Genomic DNA, 21,078 nt, shown 5'->3' with positions numbered 1-21,078 from the left:
TAATTAGGAAGAATAAAATCAAATGATCCTAAAATATTGCATTGCGGTAACTCATAAACGCGCACGTGGAGTATGAAACAGGACACCCGTGTTATAACGAATGTCACTGCCACGCGAGGATAAATAAGTGACATTCATTTAGAAATCTAAAAACGAGTTTATAGTCGTTTAGTTCGTGCAAAACATAAAGCAAACACAAATAGTACAGAATAAACTATAGCCTACAATAGATAAAACTCACATGCTGCAGTTGGACGAGGCATAGGGATATCACAACTATAGACAAGCAGTTTATAGGAAAACCCAACAAAAAACGTAACACGACATTTAGTTTTATTCGATATAGTTAGAAGCGGGTGAAATTTAACTAAAACGGTTTAATGTATGGCTGACAAGTAAGACAACCCATAAAGCGACCAATGAATTAGAGCTACTGCCGCTTAGTGCCCAACTTAAAGAGATATACGCCCATAATGCGGTAGCAGCGTCAAGCCTCGAATCTGTCTGTTCTCGGCTAGAGGCAGGTGCGCTAATACACTATGTTATCGCGGCGCGTTTTCGTTTCCGTAAAAAGGATACACAGAGTCCACAGCAGCGTAGAGATTGAGGCGACCACAACTCTGAAATAGACGATGCAGAATCCATGTACTTTAGGCGCCAGTTGGTAAGATACGGCAACCACACACCACCCAAAGATTAGTTGGCCAGTACAAGCAAGACCCATGCCAACGTAGTGTAGGATCGGAACATATTTAAACTATAAATTTAAGTGGAGAGGATTTAGTTATGTATAGCACTGTTGGGTAACCTTTAGCGCATGGATAAACGTGAGTGAATTGAAAGGATTGCACTTTTCCATAAGGGACCAATTGGTTGAAGCAATTCAATCAAAGTCTTGCATAAAGACGCAGACGTGCACAAAGGTAGCAACGGCGAGCCTTGAACCTATAACTCTCGGCTCATAGGCAAGCGCGCTAACCACTAGACTAAGCTATACGACAGCGTAATGAATTTTCGTTTAGGTTAAGATTCATCGATGTAAATCCACTCACCTGAAACGACGCCACCAGAACGAGTCCTATACCTGATCCTACACCACTGAGAAGTCCAATAAAGTTTGCCATGCCATCTTGGTGTACAGCTACCACGTAACTAGGAGGGATGGAAAAAATACACTTCTATTTTAACAGGTAATTTTAAAACTTTATTGTAAAGGGTAAATTTGAAACTTTATTGTACAGGGTAATTTAGCCGCCAGTCGACAAAGGTGTACGAACGCACCATTTGTAAATAAATGTAACTTACTGTATCCTTCTCATCGCGTGACCGGAAAACGATAGTCGTTATAACTAGGGTGTTCATACACATCGTGCTAGCTTACGGGTTACCATGCACGCTAAGTTACTTTGCGGGTGATTACAACCCATTAATGGTTACTGGGTTAGCGCAATTGCCGGTGAGTGTCTTGACCAAACGCTCACGATGGTAACAGCAACGAGCCTTGAACCCATTACCTATGGGTTAAAGCCAGGGGCGTCAACCGCTTTGCCACAACGCCGGCGTGTCTAGTATATCAGCGGAAACCTGTGTCATAACTCAATAACGAGTATGAGGTGTATAAATACATCATGTATATGTCTGTATAAGAGGACACCTAATTACAGAGCAGCAATTAAATCAACACATTTAAACAAAGTCTCACCTGTGGTATATAAAGCACACGAGAGTAAGGAGGAATCCAGCACTTGCAAGGAAAAATGTGAAGTAACAACTTTCAGGTGGCATGCTGCCTGTGGCACTTATCGTCGGCAACACCACAGTTAAATGGTGGTTTAGAAATGCAAGTCCATAACTGTAAAATAACGTAATTAGCCACCAATGTTTACCGAATATTGCTGTGTGACGATTCTGGTTACAGAATAACAGACATGATCAAGTGCTTCAAAAAACGTTCTGATCTGTAAGAGAAATACATTAGGCTGGGGGAAGATGGGACACCTTTCAGCTCTTTTTTTCTCGTCCCATTTAGTAGTAAACAAAGAGCATTTAAAGAATTATAAAACTATATCCTTACGATGCACATAGACCGTTGCTAATCGTTTAAAACACGATCAGGATATTAGAATATTATGTGCTAAAGATGTCTCATCTTTCCCACCCTACTATATATTCTGTCTAAAATGGCATCATCGGTTTCTTATTTAAATGAACTGCACTGACTAATCTGGTACAACGGACGAAAAATATTGTGAAATATTCATTAACAGCAACTTACCAAAGTATTAGACCGATTAGGAAAATAAGGCAGCTGAATACTGGAAGTAAACCGATTGATTTAAAGCAGTTACACATCGTACTTTGGACGGTTCTGGATTGTATACGGAAATTAGAAACTATACTGTTATAATCAACGAACTATAGGATTTCTTATTGAAAATCTTTATAGTGTAAATGAAAGTTGAAATCTGAGAAAATGCCTTCTATTCAGACATATATACATTATAGTTATTCGCCGGGCAAACTAAAACAATTAAAACTTGTATCTACGAAATACTGTACTAAACTATGATGTCTTAAAAACTACGACTCGCTAACATCTCCTGCAATATAAGACCAAAGGGTAGGCAAATCACTTAAACAGTATCCAAAGTAACAGTACACTTGAAAACTAGCAGCATGTTCGTATATACAGTATAAAAAACTGTAGTTAGGTTTACGTATATAGCCGACAGCCAAGAAAACTAACGCAGCGCATGGGTGTGTACAACCTGGAAATCTATACTAACGCATGCGTATATACAGTCTAGGAAAACTGTATCAGTCTTTACAGCTGCAAAGGGCAACAATTAACGAGAAATTGGATGGAAATGAAACGAGACGGAAACAGTTTGAGCGTTTATTACAGAGCTTGTGCGATTGCTTAGGTTTGTAGACGAATGCTTAAATTGGTAAAGCATTCGAATTACTGGCTTGTTTCGTTTGGAAGAGCTAATGAGTGTCTGTAATCTTAGCAGGTTATATCCACTCTTAACAGTGTACTAGCAAATGTAGTTGCATAGAAACGTTGATTGAGTTTATACACGCATTCCCTTTGCAGGTCTAAATTGATGTTACAACGCATGCTAAGGTTAGAACAAGCGCCGCAGCAGTAGTGGTGGAATCTAGAAGGTACCGAACTCGAAGCTCCGCCTTAGCTGTTGATGTGCGGATAGTTTAACAATACTGGCTTTAAATCAGGTTTTCGAAATGCTTCTTTAAAACACTGTAAAAGTTGTTTACAAACGAGGATATTCCATTATATAAAACAGGAATCCAATAGTAAATTAGTAAAATATTCTCAATTTGTGTTTTGTAATCTGGTTCCCCAGGTCCCGTCGACAGCCATTTCTATATCCATTCTATGTGGGTGAGGTCCCGCAGCATGGCAAGCCACGGCTCCTGGGATTAAGGCCAGGATTGGCCCATTACTCCAACACCCGGAATGCTACCGCTTAGACCGGACCAGTTTAAACAACCTGTCGCTTCCTCGAAGGGGGGCGACACGGGCTTTAATGGCAATGGATGGAAGAACTTCCCTTGACAGCTCAGACAGGGTTACATGCTCCTGTCTTGCGTTCGCATATGCTGGGCATATGCTGACATAATGAAAGGGTGGCTCATCTTCCTCGTCACAGACAGGACAGATGGGACAGTCAACTTTTTAGGTTTGTGCAATGACTGGGAAACATGCCATGCCCTGTTATCAATTGAAGAATGGAACGTAACGTTTGCCTGGGCAACTTTAGGAGTTGCTCGGAAAAGTACATGCTAGTGCTTCTTCTAAACTCCTTCGACTGTGCAGCTGTCACGTTTTGAAATTCTTCTTGGTGTTTGGCTAAGACCTAAAGAGCCAGATCTGATTAACATCGGTTGGTGGGGTTGAGAATACCTGGTTCTGGGCCACACAAAGTATTACTGGCTAGCTTGTCAGCAAGATCGGTTTTCACATGGTCGGAGTAACCAGTTATCTAATGTATAGTCGTAAGGGATTTCCAGTTGCAAGTTGTTGTAGGGCATGCCATGTATCCCGTACAAATGGGCTGTTGATACTTACGTTTGACAGAGCATTCATTCCAGCCTGCTGGCTGTCGCTATAAATGTCGACAGATTTACTATCAGTACCATCATACAGCAATTCCTTGGCTACCATGTTTATTGTCAGGATCTCTGTTTGAAAGACTGCAAGGTACGACCTGAGACTTACTGAAGTCTGTTTAGTTTCGGTGCAGGCATAGGGAAGCATTGGTCGTAATATACTACTTGGCAGTAAAGCCACACCATGAACTTTTAGGTCCCATCGTCCGGCGGCAATGAGCTCGGGACATTGTCGCAGTCTTGATGCGGTGGATACAGTGTGGTTTCTATTTGACCTCGCTGGACAGCTTGTTAGTTCATTGTTTAGCGCAAGTGGCTTTATAGACCATTTACGTCGCTTGGTGAACACAACTACGGTTTTTGCTGGGGCAAAAGTCCGTAGTTGGTTTTCGCCTATTTCTCGAGACGTTTATTCCCAATCTGCCGATGTCACCGACAGTACTAAATACCGGTTCTGTGACAGTTTTGCAGACATCATACACATAGGCCTGTACTTTCGCAGCATCTTTGATGTAAAGTAAGAGGGTGTCAACAACTACGTTTTACCGGATTGGCGACAATATACCACCGTGTGGGCAACATTGTGAGACGCTTGACTTCCGTGTGACCACGGATTTCCGCAGTTGCGGAGCATGTCATCCATCGTATGACTTTTCCATGCTTAAAAAAGTTGCGTTAGAGAACGCACTTTCAATGTCCAAAAAGATCCTAAGACAAATTGGCCGTTGAAACAGCCTTCTTCAAGTTAGTGGTCACTACATGTAGTGAATTCCCCGTCGAGACACCAAGTCTATAAACACTTGTGAAGAGGAAAGTCCCGAAGGGGCCCTGCCTGTAGATACCAATATATTAGCCCTTCCAGGCATTGAGAAAGGAAGTGAGGCTAAGTGGGCGATAGGATTTGGCTGAGGTGTAGTCGTCTTTTACTGGTTTGGAGGGGAAGACTACGTTTGCTTCATCTCATCGTGATAGGACAGGACCCACCTTTAGTGAAAATGGAGTACAAGTTTTCGAGGTGGGGTACCAGAACGTCGATTCCGCTATTCGTAGTAAAACAGGATAGGTCTGTATGCACTTTTGTAACGATCAAAAGATTTGATCGCCGCTCACTCGATCTTAAAGAGCTTCCTTCAAGGCACTCCAGTCTGAAACAAATTTATATCGGAGAGATTTCTTTTGTGAACGCTTTGCCAACTTTCGCAATGAAGTCAGCTCAGACCACCAGATCTGGGGATCTCATTACTAAGCGGGGAACGATCAAACGCAGATCAGATACCTCTCCCCACCACCTTCGAGTACTTCTCAATTCTACGGTAGTCGGAAACTTATGAGGAATCCCGGAGGGAGATCAGTTGACTACATATTTGCCCCAGGTGGTGTTTCGAACATTTCTGTGATGAAGGGTAGGTGGAGTATTCCCTGTCGACTTGGGAGGTGATAAGCCGGCGATCCGAGAACGATGTGGCCTTATGGGCCCTCAAGTTTGTCACACTGAGACGTGTGGTTAATACAGAGGGTTAATTCTAACCCTCCACACGGTTCTTTGTCACAAAAGTCGGTGTGTTACCAGTGGTGCACACTGTTAGCATGATGGATCATCAGAAATTCCAGAAGTGCAATTCCTATGTTGTTACAGTCGGTACTTACCTAGTATGATGAGCGTTAGCATTCGTGCAAATTACGTTGATGTTGTTTAGTTCACAATGGGTGATCAGATATTGCACTAACTGAGGAAGGAGGGGCATTTCCGTCGTCAGCTGGCATGTAAACTGAGGAAAGAATAAAATAGTTATTTTTATTATTATTGGCAGCAACAGCAATGGAACAGCATGTACCCGTTCGTGAATGGAGTTAGTAGTCATGTCATAAGGTTGCGGGATGCTATAACACATCATGGGTGTGTTGAAGTCACATGGGAGAAGATTGTTGTCGATGTTGGGGAATATCGAACTTTACCATGCAAGCAATACGGCTCTTGAACAAGAGCTACAAATGTGTGCCCCTCTGCATTCAGCTTGGCCATTAGTTCAATGGCGGCTGCTATACAGTGGTGCAAGTTGATTTGGTAACAGGCAATGCCTTTATGTTTAGCCCGTCTTTGGAGCACCATCCTGATTGTTCAAGTTGGTTTTCTGCCCAGGAGGTGACTCGCTTCCTTCGTTTGCCGCCTTCGACTGATCACCGACAAGGTTGATAAGCCCGAGAAGAAAGCTCAGTTGGAAGTTTGTCTTCCTGAACGACTGCGATACGGAGATGAAATCCGCAGTTGTTGCCCTCGGTAACCGCACTGACGACCCGTAGTTAATCTATGGGGATTTCGGGATTATGTCGTCCTATACTGATGGGTGTTTATAGTATCAACGCAGATTGGGACACGGGCGCAATGCGACAAACATTCTCTCTTTTGGCCGGTTCTGTGGACCCAAGGCTATGTAGCCTGACGGGAGCACCAGGTCGAGCGTGCACTTTCCTCAGCCAAGTGCTCAGTATGTGGAGGGAGGTCTCAGCCTTACAGGCGACCCTCAGATTACCATTTGTAAAAATTTAGACGGCTGTTCTGGGAAAGTGTCATCAACCATTGCTTTGACCAGAAAGTTGTTTATATATGCGACGTCGGCAGGGTCTTAGGGTCACTTCCAGCAGTGAACCTGACATCTAGACGCAGTTCCGACGATGGCTGCGCCACCTTCATCATGCTTCGGTTTCGAAACCTTGAGGGTGCAACTCTTTTTAGTTATATTTCATCACTTACCTGTTTAGTCTCAACTGCAGTAGAGGGTGACAGAGATGTATGTTCGCTTCGGCACTTGCAGTGTTGTTACTCCTGATCATGCTGGCGTGCTCCTGGCATGTTTCATTCGGGAGTGTTGAACAGATCAGGTTCACTGTCTGAGTAAGAATTACGGATTAATTATATTAGAATAATCTTAGCCTTCAGGTTTGAGCGCTTGCCAGCTATATTGCATGCTTACCAACGTAAGACCGACTCAAAACCGTTAATAGAAAACAGCAATGATTCTCTGCCCCGCGCACCCGTTGCCAGCCGAAACCCCTCTCCACAGTACTAACCGACGAAGAAAGGAAAGTCACAGACATGTATCGACCGTCAAGTCAACTATATACATAAAAAATATAATATTACATGTACCAATAAATAACCATTTAACTAAAATGCTTACAACACTGTAAATTAATCGAACAAGTTGCGTAGAAAAGAAGCAACAGCAGCAATGTTGGAAATGTATGCAGCTTGTGTATATGCGGTTCTTTACCCACATATATAAAATATGAAGATATTCTTCGCTCGCTGTGCCAATTAAACATTGCTATATCATGTTGTGTCTCAAACTTTAAAAATAAACAACATTTTATATCGCATGACAGTAAATCTGTATAGATGCATGGAGTATACAACATATGTTTAAGCTCATATGATTATTTATTTTTTGTGTGGCTGATAATTTGGAAAACCCATTAATGACATGAGTTAGAGAAATTGCCGTTAAGTTTCTTTCCCATGGGCACTTACGCCAACAATAGTAGCAGCGAAAGGCCTTGAATCCTATAGGCAGGAGGTACGCTTACCAACTGTGCCGCGGCATCAACTACCGAAGACTTTTGTCATGTTGGGTTTTAAACCTGGAGGGGAGATCGTGTTAATACAAATAGTCGGTAAAAACATCTAGTATGCTTGATGGTTAAATGTTAAACATTAAATAAGATACCACAATAACTACGGCAATATATCATTATAAAAGTTATTTTCAAATCCGTAAATAGTTGGGTGGGGAAAAACGGGACACCTTTAACACAAAGTACCCAAATATCCGGATCGTGTTTCAAACAATTAACATCGGTCTATGAGAGTCATGAAGATACGGTTTTATAATTCTTTAAATGTTCTTTGTCTACTAGCAAAAAGGACGTGATAATGGAATGAAAATGTGTCCCATGTTCCCCCATCCTTCTATATATTTTTTGTTATGTGACTGGCGTTAGTGGAAAACGATTACGGCATGTCCCTGTCCAGTGGTAGTGGGTTAAACCGAAAAATAAATGAACTTGTAACTTTGGCAGAATAACATTATTCTTAACTCCGCTTAGCCATACTGTATAAATAAAACCGTATCCTCACGACTTCCATAGATCGTTGTCAATTGTTCAAACAACGTTTAGGATATTCAGATATGTGCTAAAGGTGTCCCATCTTCCCCCACCTTACTATATAAATTACACCTTAAATTGTTGAGCGAACTTTGAAGGTTCACGACTGAAAATAAGACCGATTTTAAATAAATAAACAATGTGCATATAGTTTCTAAAATACACAACATAATTCATGTATTAGTCCTAAACTACATTACACTATAATCAACTCTTCGAAATACAAGCGATAATCAGCTAAATAGATCGGAGAATCGCATTTGGGAATTAACTATATTAGGAAAGTTTTAGTCATGCAGAATGGTTGCTAAATCAAACATAAAGCTAACTTTAATTCTGAGTAATAATTTTAAGCAATGGATCCAACTGTACCATAAATCTTAATTCCAGGATGCCCCTACGGGTCCTACCCCATATAGTAGGGTGGGGGAAGATGGGACACCATTAGCACATATCTAAATATCCTAAACGTGTTTTGAACAACTGACAACGATCTATGGGAGTCGTGAGGACCCTGCCCCATATTGTAGGGTGGGGGAAGATGGGACACCATTTCGTCATATTTTGTCGTCCTGTTTGGTACTTACCAAAGAAAATTCAAAGAATTATAAAACCATATCCTTACGACTTGTATAGACCATTGTTAATTGTTTAAAACACGATTAGAATATTTGAATATTTTGTGCTAAAGGTATCCCATCTTCCCCCACCCTACTATATAATGGTTTGAAGTAATTAGTGTCTCCAAGACACCCCATGACACGAGGTATTTGTTAAAATCAAATGCTTTTCGCTCCGCCAATGACGTACGCGATCTCGACTATGACGTACGCTATCGTCTCGACTATGACGTATATACACGAGCCCGGTCCCTTCGTACGTTGACCAGAACTGAAAAAAATAAGCACACTCAGTGAAACACAAAAATTAAAGTTAAATTTCCTAACAAGAATTCTTCACATCAACACATCAGAAATCGTATATACTTACATCCAATACGCAAAAGGATTGTCTTAGCCCAATCGTGCGCTCTTTAAATTCTTTCCACCACCCCAGACACCAGGTAAGGAACTACAAGAAGATTTCTTTCATTTATATAGTAGGGTGGGGGTAGATGGGACACCTTTTCCTTTTGTTTTCTCTTTCCATTTGGTAGTAAACAAAGAACATTCAAAGATTTATAAAACCGTATTCTTACGACTTCCACAGACCGTTGTTAATTCTTTAAAACACGATCAGGTTATTTGAAAATTATGTGTTAAAGGTGTCCCATCTTCCCCCACCCTACTATACATATAAAGTCTTAAATATGCATTTATACACAAAGTTTAAAATATGCATTCATTTCTACACGTATAGTTCAAAACAGTTAAAAGCGCTATTTTAAAGTTACGCCAGGATGAAGTTATTTAAATCTGTTTACGTTCTTTGTCTCCTACCAAACATTACAATAAAAAGAAATTAAAACATAAACCATCTTACCCCAATACACTATAATTGTATTGGAAATCACCTACCTATGCGACACAAGCTGTATTTAAGCTTCATTTGAACTAACTTCCAATTGCGAACAAAGCTTGGCTAACTGAACACTCCTTCCGCCAGCGAGACAAGCAACGAATGGGAGCTACGACCTTCACGCTGCTCTCATTTTCTCCCACTCCTCCCCGGGGGAAAACGAAGATGGATTTAAAATAAAGAAACAAACCTTTTTCTCCTTGAGCGGCTTCTGGTTTGAGACTACAGAAGCTTCTTCTATAGTCCAATCAGCTTCAAGAAGCCAAATGTCATTTTCTATTAAGGATAAAGAACAAATAGTAAAAATACAAAACGCGTTTTTTTCTTATCCATGTCTGGTATTAGACTACGCTATGGGACAAACAGCATCGAGAATTTTGTGAACGTGTTTAAGTTTGTAAAATTGCTGTCGATTAGACCTGGGATCGAATATGCATTAATATGACGTTTACATATTTTCCTATCACGTCCACTGCTATATGTTCCGCGTAAGATAATAAATGCGCGTTTCGGTGCCTCAGCTTTAAGTAACCAAATCATAAAACGCTAATTAAAGATAATTAAAAAAAAATATTTTATATAATTTTTGTTATATAATACTATAACGAAAAACTCAACAGTTGATACTTACTGTCGAGTTATGACATAGGTGTATTTCTATACAACAGACACACATGGTGTATTTACTATTCATACACCTCATGTTCACTGTGCAGTTAAAACATGGGTGTCTTTTTATGCACGATATATAAAAGTATTTCCGCCAGGTGGTGTAATGTAAACTACTCAGCAACAACACAAGATGACCTGCCAGCAATACATGTCTACAAAACCCAGAATTCCCCTCCCAGACAATGATATAAAATATTATTATTATTCTTTCAAGACGTACGATCTTTTCTTTTAATTATTCATGGGACCTACAAAGAACGTTTATTGCGCAGTCCATGGCTTATGGTATGGTTTCTTATAGTTATTCCCTGTCATCGCAGCTAGCTTAAGAATCCACAACTACAAGATTAGAACCGTGTTTATTGGTATGGTTTAAATGACTTCAGCGAGGTACGTACTATATTGTATCGTTCTTATATAGTAGGGTGGGAGATGGGACACCTTTAGCACATAATATCCAATGATCGTGTTTTAAACAGTTATCAAAGGTCTATGGAAGTCGTGAGGATATATGGTTTTTTAATCCTTTGAATGTTCTTTGTTTCATATTAAATGGAACAAGAAACTTCCTTGGGTAGAACTGTTTTAAATAAAACTGTGTTTAAGTGAAAGTTATAAGAAAAGGTGTAGTTGAAGAGAAAATGTGCGTATAGACACGAATAGTATTTTGGGGGAGTCGCCTTTAAAAATATTGACTTAAAATTAGTCATGATGCAAAAAAGCACTGTAGCTGCCGTAACTTTGTACTCAAGTGTTGGATTAATGCATGGTTCCCATTGATGATCATATACACTAATGCTGATAAGTTATCGGTCGATTTTGCACCAGCGAAAGGTTTATCGCAACTTTGGTGCCAGTTTTGCAGCCGAAAAAGTTTTGTTATCTCATCGTCTGTACGTTGTGTTTTAAGTAGCATTACTCTGATGAAGGTGTCTCATATTGGACGTCAAGTTGTCGGATGTACAACAATAAGCTAATCATTATACTCATTAATTTTAGATTGGTTTGTAATTTCTGGCAAATTTTTGAATCTGTATTACTGAACCGGTTATTTTCTGCTGCAAAGAAAAGTGCTGCGAATAAGCGAAGTTGAATTAAGAGAACAGAGGTAAGCGCTAATATAAATGTCTGTTGTTTTACTGATGCTTTTTAAACCATAAGTGACTGGCGTGTTTAAACCGCTTGTTTTTGCATGTCGATTTAAAATACGCGAGTCGTGACTGATATACCAAAAAGCAGTACGGATTTGTATCACATAATACTGTGGGGTAAGATAGATACTGTTAGCGCATAATATCCCATATTTCTTAATCGTGTTCTAAATAATAAACAGCGCCCTTTTACACTCGTGAGGATTCGGTTATATAATTCTGTAATTAGTCTTTCATACTACCAAATGGGACGATAAACGAGAACGGTATCCGGAATCATCCTATATCTTATAACGAACCTATACATTAATTTAACGTGTATTTTTTCACCAACGCAAAGCGCCTTTCTAGCCAATATCACTCTGCCTTGGATAAACTAGTGAGAAATGCCTTTTAACACCTGACATATGTAGGATTAACATCTATGCGTTGTCAATTCAATAAACTATCAACGTAACACATACAACGCAATTTCCCTAGGTGACTGTATTGGGTATAGAAAATTCACGTCTTATGCGGTCATGCGGAAAATTTAATTTAAACGAATTGATTGCCGTGAATTACAAGCAAGCACGACGAAAGGTTACTGTGGTAGTGACTGCTGGTCAGGAAAATTTATGTGGAATATAATGTATGGTAGGTTTGGCTGAGATGGTGTATGTTTTTATTATTTTTAACCGCCCAATTTGGTCATAAACAAAAAAATGTTAAAAGATTTAAAAACCGTATCTAATTTCGGCTTTAAAATAGCGTTGGTATAATTTGTGCTAACGGTAACATTACCCCACAGTACTTTATGATGTATCGCGGAAATTATATGCCAAATGTAGTATAATAGTTAGACATTATAAAGTAGAACGAATTATTGACCGAAAGCGTTTCGTGCTAGATGACGTACGCAGGCATAATAGAATATAAAGTTTAGATAAATTTCTTAATTCTGGACAAAAAAAACTACTGATTTAAGAGATGAAGCTTAACAGCTGTTCGGCATTCAGTTTAAAAATATTTCCCGTTTTGAATGTGAATGTTTTCGTATGCATATCAACAGAGAGACTTTTAGTATTAATTATTAATGGTCTAAAGAGTACAACATTTATTGTAAACAGTAAATGTATCTACACTTCATATGGTGCGCCTGAGACGTAAATATAACGTAATAGTGTTGAAATGTCTGTGTGTTTTAGCAAACATCTTGGCGGTACGCAAGTGAGACTGCAAAACAGTTTTCTCTCGACCCAATTTGGTAGTCATTTTCATATAAATTATATACAAAATCCTTACGATTGTGAATGGTGCTGTTAATAGTTAAAACTCGATTAGGAAATTTGGAATATTATGTGGTAACGGTATCCATCTTACCCCACAGTACTTTATTCAATAAACATTAAACCTATCTCGGTTTTCCACACCATGAGCGTCCAAGAGATTTTATCAATTTGAAAAGGTAATCCATATAAAATGCTCCGCCCCCGAAGCACCCCTTAATCGCTTAATAATCTTTCCATAAGCGGCTTAATTAATAATATTAAACTTTGTGGCTACGTCGGCCATGCGAGCATACATTTTTAATGCTTTAAATCGCTGTCAGCAGAATTTGGACATTGCAGTCCCACGCAATTGGCCAGTTCAGATTGTACGTTTACTTATGAATAATTCAATGTAGCATGATTAGTTGTTTCAGGATTACTTGCATACTTTAAAAGTTATTTTGGACACAATTTGGCTTATTTAATTATATAGGGTAAGATGGATACTGTTAGCATATAATACCTCATATTTTCGGAATGGAATTACAACAGATTGCACTATATTACAATGTATTGCAGTTTTACAGTTAGTTAGCACTTAGAACTACCGAAAAACAAAATGTGCGCGTTCTTCCAATGTGTGTTGGATAATAATGAAAACGAATGGTCTGAACTTCTCGGTCAACGACAGTATATATATATATATACGACAGTATACAGTAGGATTGGGGAAGATAGGACATTTTTTAACTCTATTTTCTCTATAAAGAACATTCAAAGAAATAAGAATATGTCCTCATGACTCTCATAGACTGTTGTTAATTGTTTAAAAACGATCGGGATATTATGTGCCAAAGGTGTCCCATCTTCCCCCACCCTACTATACATATATATATGTTATGTCCTTCGGTCGTTTATTAAGTGAGAAACAAGTTTATCAAACTAAACAGATCTTAAGAAGTAATTCAAACGTCACGGTGTAATATGTAATAATGTAAAAAAACAAAAACCTTAGTCAATGTCATTCAATGTCGTAACGTCACACGTGACTCACAAATACCGCCAATATGTAATAATGTAAAAAAACAAAAACCTTAGTCAATGTCATTCAATGTCGTAACGTCACACGTGACTCACAAATACCGCCTGGTGGCGCTATAACAAGAAAGTATTGGGGACCTAACGTAATATCATAACAATATATATAACACGGGTGTTCTGTTTTATACAACGCGTGCTCGTTTTCAAGTTATACCGTGTTACCTTGCTTTTTATTGTACAACCAATAAGGGGCCACTGGATTACATCACCTTTATATAATGCCCTAGGATACATATATGCGCTACAGCGCCGGACTACTAAAGAAAACAGATATAGGATACTTAAACCGTTTGAGATGTATTAATTGAACGCATATGTTGACTACAATACATTACACGAACAGGTATCTGTCAGGTTTAAATTTTACGATTGAATGGCCTTCCTTGACCTGAGTTACATCCAACAAAGTAATATCTTTAACGTAACATAAAGATTAAAACCGTGCGATTAAACCGGCTTCCGCCCACTAAATAGACAGATTAATTGGAATATAACATTTACGCATTCTTTAATCAACGCTTGGAAGTGTATTGCTCCACACCTGACAATTCGTAAAACGGGTATCGATTCTACCTTTACACTCAACGCCGTTTCTTAATGGGACTTTCATTATAAGAAGCATTTGCGCTTAAACAGACGTGTGGATAATATATTGCGCAATTATTCCAATAAAGACTCGCCCGTTCTCTGTCTGTTGCGTTTTAAGGTCGTAATTACGAAGGTGCGACCCTACTCTACAAGGGTGTAAGTACAGGTTTGAGTCGTGCTGTTACAGTATAAACCTCACAGGTCAAATGGCATGGAGCATAACGGTTATTAAATTCGGTGTCAAGACGTTGCTAAAGTTGTAATTACATGAGAATAAAATGATACCGTCGTTTTCGTGGTGGGAACGTTTATATGGGTTGTGTGAATATGCCTACAGTGTGAGAAAAATAGGCTGAAGATATTTAACAGGAATAGTAATAATACGTTCATACTCAATATATATTGAGTAGGCAATATAATAGGTACTAGACCTCATTGTAAAGGGTGTAGTACTAAAGCACGACTATTATAGTATATATGCAAATACTTATCGGCAAATTAGAATCCAGAAACATTCGCTTCGTACATTTTGTTTAGCGGAACGTATGCGAGTTTCGAGGTACTAAAGGTGTATTGGTCACTGGTTATTTCACGATTTTTTTCAATTACAACTATTGAAATAATATAAGCTAGATTAACCAAAAAGCGATGTTAGTCACTGCTATAGTGGGCCATATGGCCGTAATATTACCCTATTATTCGGTGTGTAGTAGAGTGGAGGGAAGAGGGGGCATCTTTTCATTCTATTTTTACGTGCAATTTGGTAGTAAACAAATAACATTCAAAGAATTATAACACTGTATCCTTACGACTCCCATAAACCGTTGTTGGTTGTTTGCGAGCTGAAGGTGCCCCATCTTCTCCACCCAATTATACGATATAAAGATATTGGCTATGCCGAGCTATGGCCATTTAAATGCCATAACCGCAACGTTATGGCTTGTCTTGGTTTCTTTACAAATCGAGTAGCTCCGAAGCTTTAAAAACATTGTCGTCCAAGAAAAACATTCCGGCTGAAAAGTGCTTCGTTTTCTTAAACAACAATACGAGTGCGGAAAATCAAACGGGTCAACAATAAAACCAGGTATAGCGGAGAAAAGTTCTTTCTCGTAGCGGGGTTGTATTAAATAGGCCGCATAAAGTATTTATACCTGTTCAAAGCGAGCCCTTAAAGTGTCTTATATAGGGTTATGTATGTTGAAGCCAGATAGCGGGCAGAAGCCGAATGGACCATACGTGTTTTTATATTGTACCAGAAGGCACTTCGTTTGTTTTAAGTCGACAGTTATAAGCATGAGGTATATGACTTGCTATGTATGACGGCGGAAGTTATAAAGGTAAAGCCGTAGCGGTCACGAGATGAATGGACATTGCATGTCTTATGCTGTACCAGAAGGCAGCACTCAGTTTGTTCATTCCGTTTGTTCATATAAGTCGACAGTTAGCATGAGGTATATGGTTTTTTAAATATGACGGCCGATGTTTTAACGTTCAAGCCATAGCGGACATAAAGCGATTGGACGATACGTGTGTTTTATAGTTTAGCAGATGGCAGTTTGGTATAAGTCGACAGTTAGCATGATGTATAGGTTTTGCTATGTATGACGGCGGATGTTGTAACGTTTTTAAACCATGGTGGGTCTGAAACGAATTGACGATATAGGTGTCGTATATTGTACCAGGAAATTAGTATGTTCAGTCAGCAGGAGGTATAGGTTGTTGAGAGATGTGCAAGAGAGAGCACCCGTGTTAGAAAACTGTAGTTCCCCGCCACGCGAGGGTGAATAAGTTACATTCATTCATTAGGCGCAAAAAAAAAGACACTGTAAAAATATCATATTTTCCAATGAAATATTTACATCTTTATTTACCTATTGCCCAAAGAAACCATATATAGATACATCAGTTACAAATTCAATGCTGAAAACTTAATCTAATGTCATGATATGCGAAAAGGATTTATGAATAAACTGATCGTCAAAAATGAAACTTACTACATGAAAATGAACCGGTAGCAAACCATGTATGCTGAAACCGATTTTAACCGGTCAATACCGGTTACGAGCAGGTAATTACTGAAAATCATTTGTTGGAAATATAAATACGGCATAGTTTGACTTGGGACAAAAGTAATGTAGTGTCTTTAAGTTATAATTTATATGAAGCGTTGTTTGATATATATAGTTGGGTGGGAAAGACAGAACATTAAAGCACATAATATCCAAATATTCTGATTGAGTTTTAAACAAGTAATAACGGTCCATGGGAGCTATGAGGATATGGTTTTATAATTCTTTGAATATCTTGATTACTACCAAATGGAACGGAAAAATAGAATGAAAATATGTCCCATCTTCCCCCACCCTACTTATTTTGTACACAAATATATTACGTTCGTGCTAATTAAATTGTTGCTGAAGCTATTACAAACATTACACTGTCGTTGATAACTTATATATTTTCTAGTCATGCCGCGCGTGTAATTTCTTGGCAATTTCATTTTATTCGTGCCTTTGCTATTTACTGAACGCAACCCAATTTAAAATCATTTCCTTTCATTGGGGTTCAATTTTAAAAATCGACATTCTGTTTAGCGGGTTTTTATAAATCTCCATTTACCTCTTGAAATTTTAGTGTGCACGGTTAACCTGGCCCCTTGAGATATCTCTGTTTTGAATAAATGCAACTTATTCATGCTCGTATGGCGATGCAACGATAGTCATTATAACACGGGTGTTATGTTTTATACGCATGAATGAATGTAACTTATTTATCATTGCGTGCCCGCTAACGACGCTGCTGTTCTGTTTTATACACCTCATGCTCGCATACGGGAGTTACCACTCATGCAATTTTTTGTGTAGATAGCATTTGCGTTGCTTGTTTCGCCATGGGACACAAACGCCCACAATGGTACTAGCGCCGTCAAGCCTCGAACCTGTAAAGTCTATACCACGACGTTCTTTGAAAAAACAAAATTTAAATGTAAATCAATTGGACATAACCTTGAGGGAATTGTAGAATTCCAATAAATGTTATGCTTACTATTTGCCTTGGTGTTTAAACGCTCATAATGTTGACTCTTTTATGCTCAAGTATTTGCGCTGACGGCTTTACCAAGAAATAATTCAAATAATTCAAGACAACGACAGCCGTTACAACATGGGTGTTCTGTTCCATACACCTCGTTCCCGCTTACGAGTTACCACTTTAACAGCTAATTAGGATTATAGCAGGATTATAGCAATCAGCGTTAAAGTATCTTGACAGATACGCCGCAATGGTAGCGGCGTCAAGCCCCGAACCCCCTCTAAGTTATAGAGGCGCGCCCAATCATTTTCAGCGCCAGTCTGTCAATTCTCATGCTCGTTAAATCATATACAGTTTACGCTTGTAATCTGTGGGCAATTCACTTTGCCAGAAAGGTCAACTCTTTTTAGTGCTTAAACAATTCAGATTCGGCTGAGACGTATATGCTAATAAAAACGAAGCTATATTGCAATACCTCAACAATTTCGATAGGTTTTTAACTGTAAGTGTTCTAACGACTGTTGTTTCGTCGTTATATCCGGTCTTTTCGTTTTAAATATTTTTTAAACTGTAGATTGTTGACAGCAAACACAAAATTTCTAGTGCCATAAGTATTTCTGTTAGCTGCTTTTAATTATACGATTAACCTTTAACAGATTTTGAAATTTTATCACTTAATTTTATTTTAAATTGTCGTTTTCTTTCAAAATAGAGTAAACCTATTTAAAATGCAAGATTGCGAATAACTGTGGGTTCTGTATACGCTTGAATGGGAGTAAAACACGCGACCGTTTACGTATTTGAGGACCAACAAGTTCTTTGGTGACGAAAAACAAAAATTTCCACTTTCGCTCACCGTCTGCAGTACGTGATTTACGAAAGGGGATTTCCGAAATACTGGGAAATAGGTTCGAGTTATCGCTTTGGGGTATATAGGGGTTACAGGAGTAAAATGGTTACAACTTGAAACGTTTCTTATGTATTAGTTAAACATGTTTTGGTTGCAGTTATAAACTTCGGGCTATGAAAAGAGGACATGATAACTTAAAATACAGTAGGTTGGCTCAAGATGGTTCCCCCCCTTTTTATCGTCCCATTTGGTGGTAAACAAAGTTTTTTTAGCATTCATATCCGGTAACCGATTAGACGGTTAGCATTTGCTCGTATGTTCTTTCTTTCAGCGGCGGGTCACGTATTTTATTTCCTTAAACTTTCAATTTCCGTACCAATTTTCGCATAAACGTAGGTAATTATGTGTTAATTTAATAAGATTGCGCTGCAGTTATAAAATACGCGTTAAATGTACAAAAGGAGAGTAAATATTTTTATTTCTGAAACGTTCTATGCTATCATAACATAAGGGGCGTGTAGGGGCAGTCTGGTCACGCCCCGTTTAACACAGGTAGAAGAGAGAGTTTAAGAAGAAAGCAAAAGTGAGAGGCCGGTGCGTTGACAAATATCTTCTTTATCAGCAGATACACAGCGATGAATAAAAAATCGATTTTTTTCTGCCAGTCTGCAGCGCACGTGCGACGTGACAGATGCTCGGGAAAGAGAGAAGCCCCGCGGGGTTTCGAGCGTCATTTTCCGGTCAAAAGCGATTTCAGCTCCCGTTACAGAATCCCTAGTTTTTCAGGTACATTTTAGGCAAAGTTTGAGCAGGGTTTCTAAGCTGTTTTGACACGGGTGTAAGCACGAAAGTGGTTTGACTGAAGGCAGGTGAGAAAGTTGTTTAAAAATATGTTTGTCAGCGTCCGTTTCGCCTGGATAGCTCAGTCATTCAAATAATAACTAGTTTCTTACAGCGTTACGACGAATTGTATTGTATATTCTATCTAACGTATCATTAATTGTCTGACCAGACGAACGGACGAGTAATAAGCTTATGTGGTATTTGTAGTGTACGCTCTTATTATAGAAAGTCAAATATAGTATAGTAATGGTTCAGAAATATTTCTTTTTCCACTTGTTAGTAAACGGAATATTTAAAGAACATACGGTATTTGCCGTATAGTCTTGTTATAGAAAATCACATATAGGATAGTAGGGTGGGGTAAGATGAGACATTTTCATTCTTTTTTATAGTTCCATTTGGTATAGTAAACGGAATATTTGCAGAAGTGTTTACCTGCAGATTCTGAATGAAAGTTATCGGGAAATATGGGATATTAGGTGTTAACGGTATCCATCTTACCCCACGGTACTTAACGAGTTTTATGTAAAGTGAAAGTCTCCTATTTGAAGATATGCTCTAGTGCGAAAATACTGAACAAATACGATTAAGAACAAAAACAATAATTTAGATTTCCTAACACAAGTGAAAAAGAAATACCGATTATGCGAAAAATGCGCAAAAAATTAGGTGCACGACAGTTTCTAGCGATCGACGGGTAGCAGCGAGAACACAACTTCAGTTTAAGCGTAATCTCTTTTTACCGCGAGTCCGAAATCCCCTTTAGCAGTTACAGTAAATCGAGTGCGAAGAATCGACTGACAGGCGATATAGGTAACTCGTTTCTACTAACTGCTGGCTATATTTTTCGCTGATAAACATCTCATATACCGCAAAACTAACACGGTAGCGTGTTTCTGCTTAAGTGCTACTTGACAAATGGCCAACCAGGCATCAAAAAGCAACCAGAGAACGTTATAACCGGTATTTCGTTGCGGTCTGGTGAAGAAACGACAAGGCGCTTGAAAACACTCGTAATCTAATTCACGTTTGCAGCACTGTCAGCTATTTTGCGCAAAAGAAAACCTCGAGTTTCACTATATATATACATATGATAGATCAGGTTATATACAGAATTTTGTTCAAAAGCTATGTATAGTGTACTGTTTAAATATACGTATCACAGCAGTATATACATGTACGTCGGTATACCGAATGCACAGCAAGAAGTCTTTAGACTTATCAGTCTGATTATCACGAAATAAAAAAAACTTTTATTAAAGCGAAGCGTAGTCTACACTTTAGTATATATACGCAGCATCGTATGCAACGCAGTTTGCAGCGAGAGGTCAAATAAACATATATAGTAGGGTGGGGAAAGATGGGACACCTTTAGCACATAATATCTAAACATCCTGATCGTGTTTTAAACAATTAACAACGGTCTATGGGAATCGTAAGGATACATTTTTTTATTTTTTTTTAATTATTATTGTTTACTGACAAATAGGACGAGAAAAAAGAATGAAAAGGTGTCCCATCTTCTCCAACCCTACTATATGTCAATATATAACGAACTTAGTTAGTATATACTACACTGGTTCTATAATTTTCGAATGTATGCTGGGAGAAGATAGGACACCTTTACCTTTTATTTTCTCGTCTGATTTCGTAGCAAACAAAGGAAATTCAAAGAATTATAAAACCGCGTTCCTCAAACACGACCGCAGGATATTTTGATATTATGTGCTAAAGGTGCCCTCCCCCTCCCTACTATACCGAATTAATCATGCGTTTA

At 38.7% G+C, this 21,078-nt stretch overlaps 2 protein-coding genes and 1 long non-coding RNA gene across 21 annotated transcripts in view; 1 reads left to right on the top strand and 2 right to left on the bottom strand.

The window, feature by feature from the left end:
* The window catches only part of LOC100182833 (transmembrane protein 150A), a 10,546-nt gene extending 2,137 nt beyond the window's left edge, over positions 1 to 8,409 (bottom strand). The window contains exons 1-10 of one of the 13 annotated variants that reach the window (XM_026834884.1): positions 7,664 to 8,409; positions 7,314 to 7,482; positions 7,107 to 7,249; positions 5,970 to 7,023; positions 5,782 to 5,903; positions 2,276 to 2,368; positions 1,703 to 1,852; positions 1,053 to 1,152; positions 580 to 757; positions 242 to 276 (exon numbers count right to left, since the gene is read on the bottom strand). In XM_026834884.1, the coding sequence (XP_026690685.1) occupies positions 242 to 276; positions 580 to 757; positions 1,053 to 1,152; positions 1,703 to 1,852; positions 2,276 to 2,368; positions 5,782 to 5,903; positions 5,970 to 6,029 (738 nt within the window). In that variant the 5' untranslated portion in view covers positions 6,030 to 7,023; positions 7,107 to 7,249; positions 7,314 to 7,482; positions 7,664 to 8,409. The other 12 variants (XM_026834888.1, XM_026834881.1, XM_026834882.1 and 9 more) reach the window with 12 other exon arrangements.
* Positions 8,410 to 9,027: 618 nt separating this feature from the next.
* LOC108949551 overlaps positions 9,028 to 21,078 on the bottom strand; it is a 48,483-nt gene continuing 36,432 nt past the window's right edge. The window contains exons 7-9 of the long non-coding RNA XR_003395986.1: positions 10,007 to 10,092; positions 9,289 to 9,369; positions 9,028 to 9,189 (exon numbers count right to left, since the gene is read on the bottom strand). This is a non-coding gene — a long non-coding RNA (uncharacterized LOC108949551). The remainder of the gene's footprint in view (positions 9,190 to 9,288; positions 9,370 to 10,006; positions 10,093 to 21,078) is intronic.
* Positions 11,279 to 21,078, top strand: part of LOC100175809 (voltage-dependent T-type calcium channel subunit alpha-1G) — a 38,700-nt gene continuing 28,900 nt past the window's right edge. Inside the window, exons 1-2 of one of the 7 annotated variants that reach the window (XM_018812276.2) lie at positions 11,279 to 11,596; positions 12,120 to 12,275. Coding sequence is in view for 4 of the 7 variants with exons in the window: in XM_026834874.1 (XP_026690675.1) it covers positions 16,600 to 16,646 (47 nt within the window). In the remaining 3 variants the exon portion in view is untranslated. Of the gene's footprint in view, positions 11,597 to 12,119; positions 12,276 to 15,383; positions 16,647 to 17,536; positions 19,328 to 21,078 lie in introns of those variants that run through there. The other 6 variants (XM_018812275.2, XM_026834874.1, XM_026834876.1 and 3 more) reach the window with 6 other exon arrangements.

The sequence above is a fragment of the Ciona intestinalis genome, chromosome 6, assembly GCF_000224145.3.
Source record: "Ciona intestinalis chromosome 6, KH, whole genome shotgun sequence".
In the NCBI taxonomy this organism is placed as follows: Eukaryota; Metazoa; Chordata; class Ascidiacea; order Phlebobranchia; family Cionidae; genus Ciona; species Ciona intestinalis.
The sequence above is the reverse complement of the archived record's forward strand: the minus strand, read 5'-3'. Positions and strand labels throughout refer to the sequence as shown.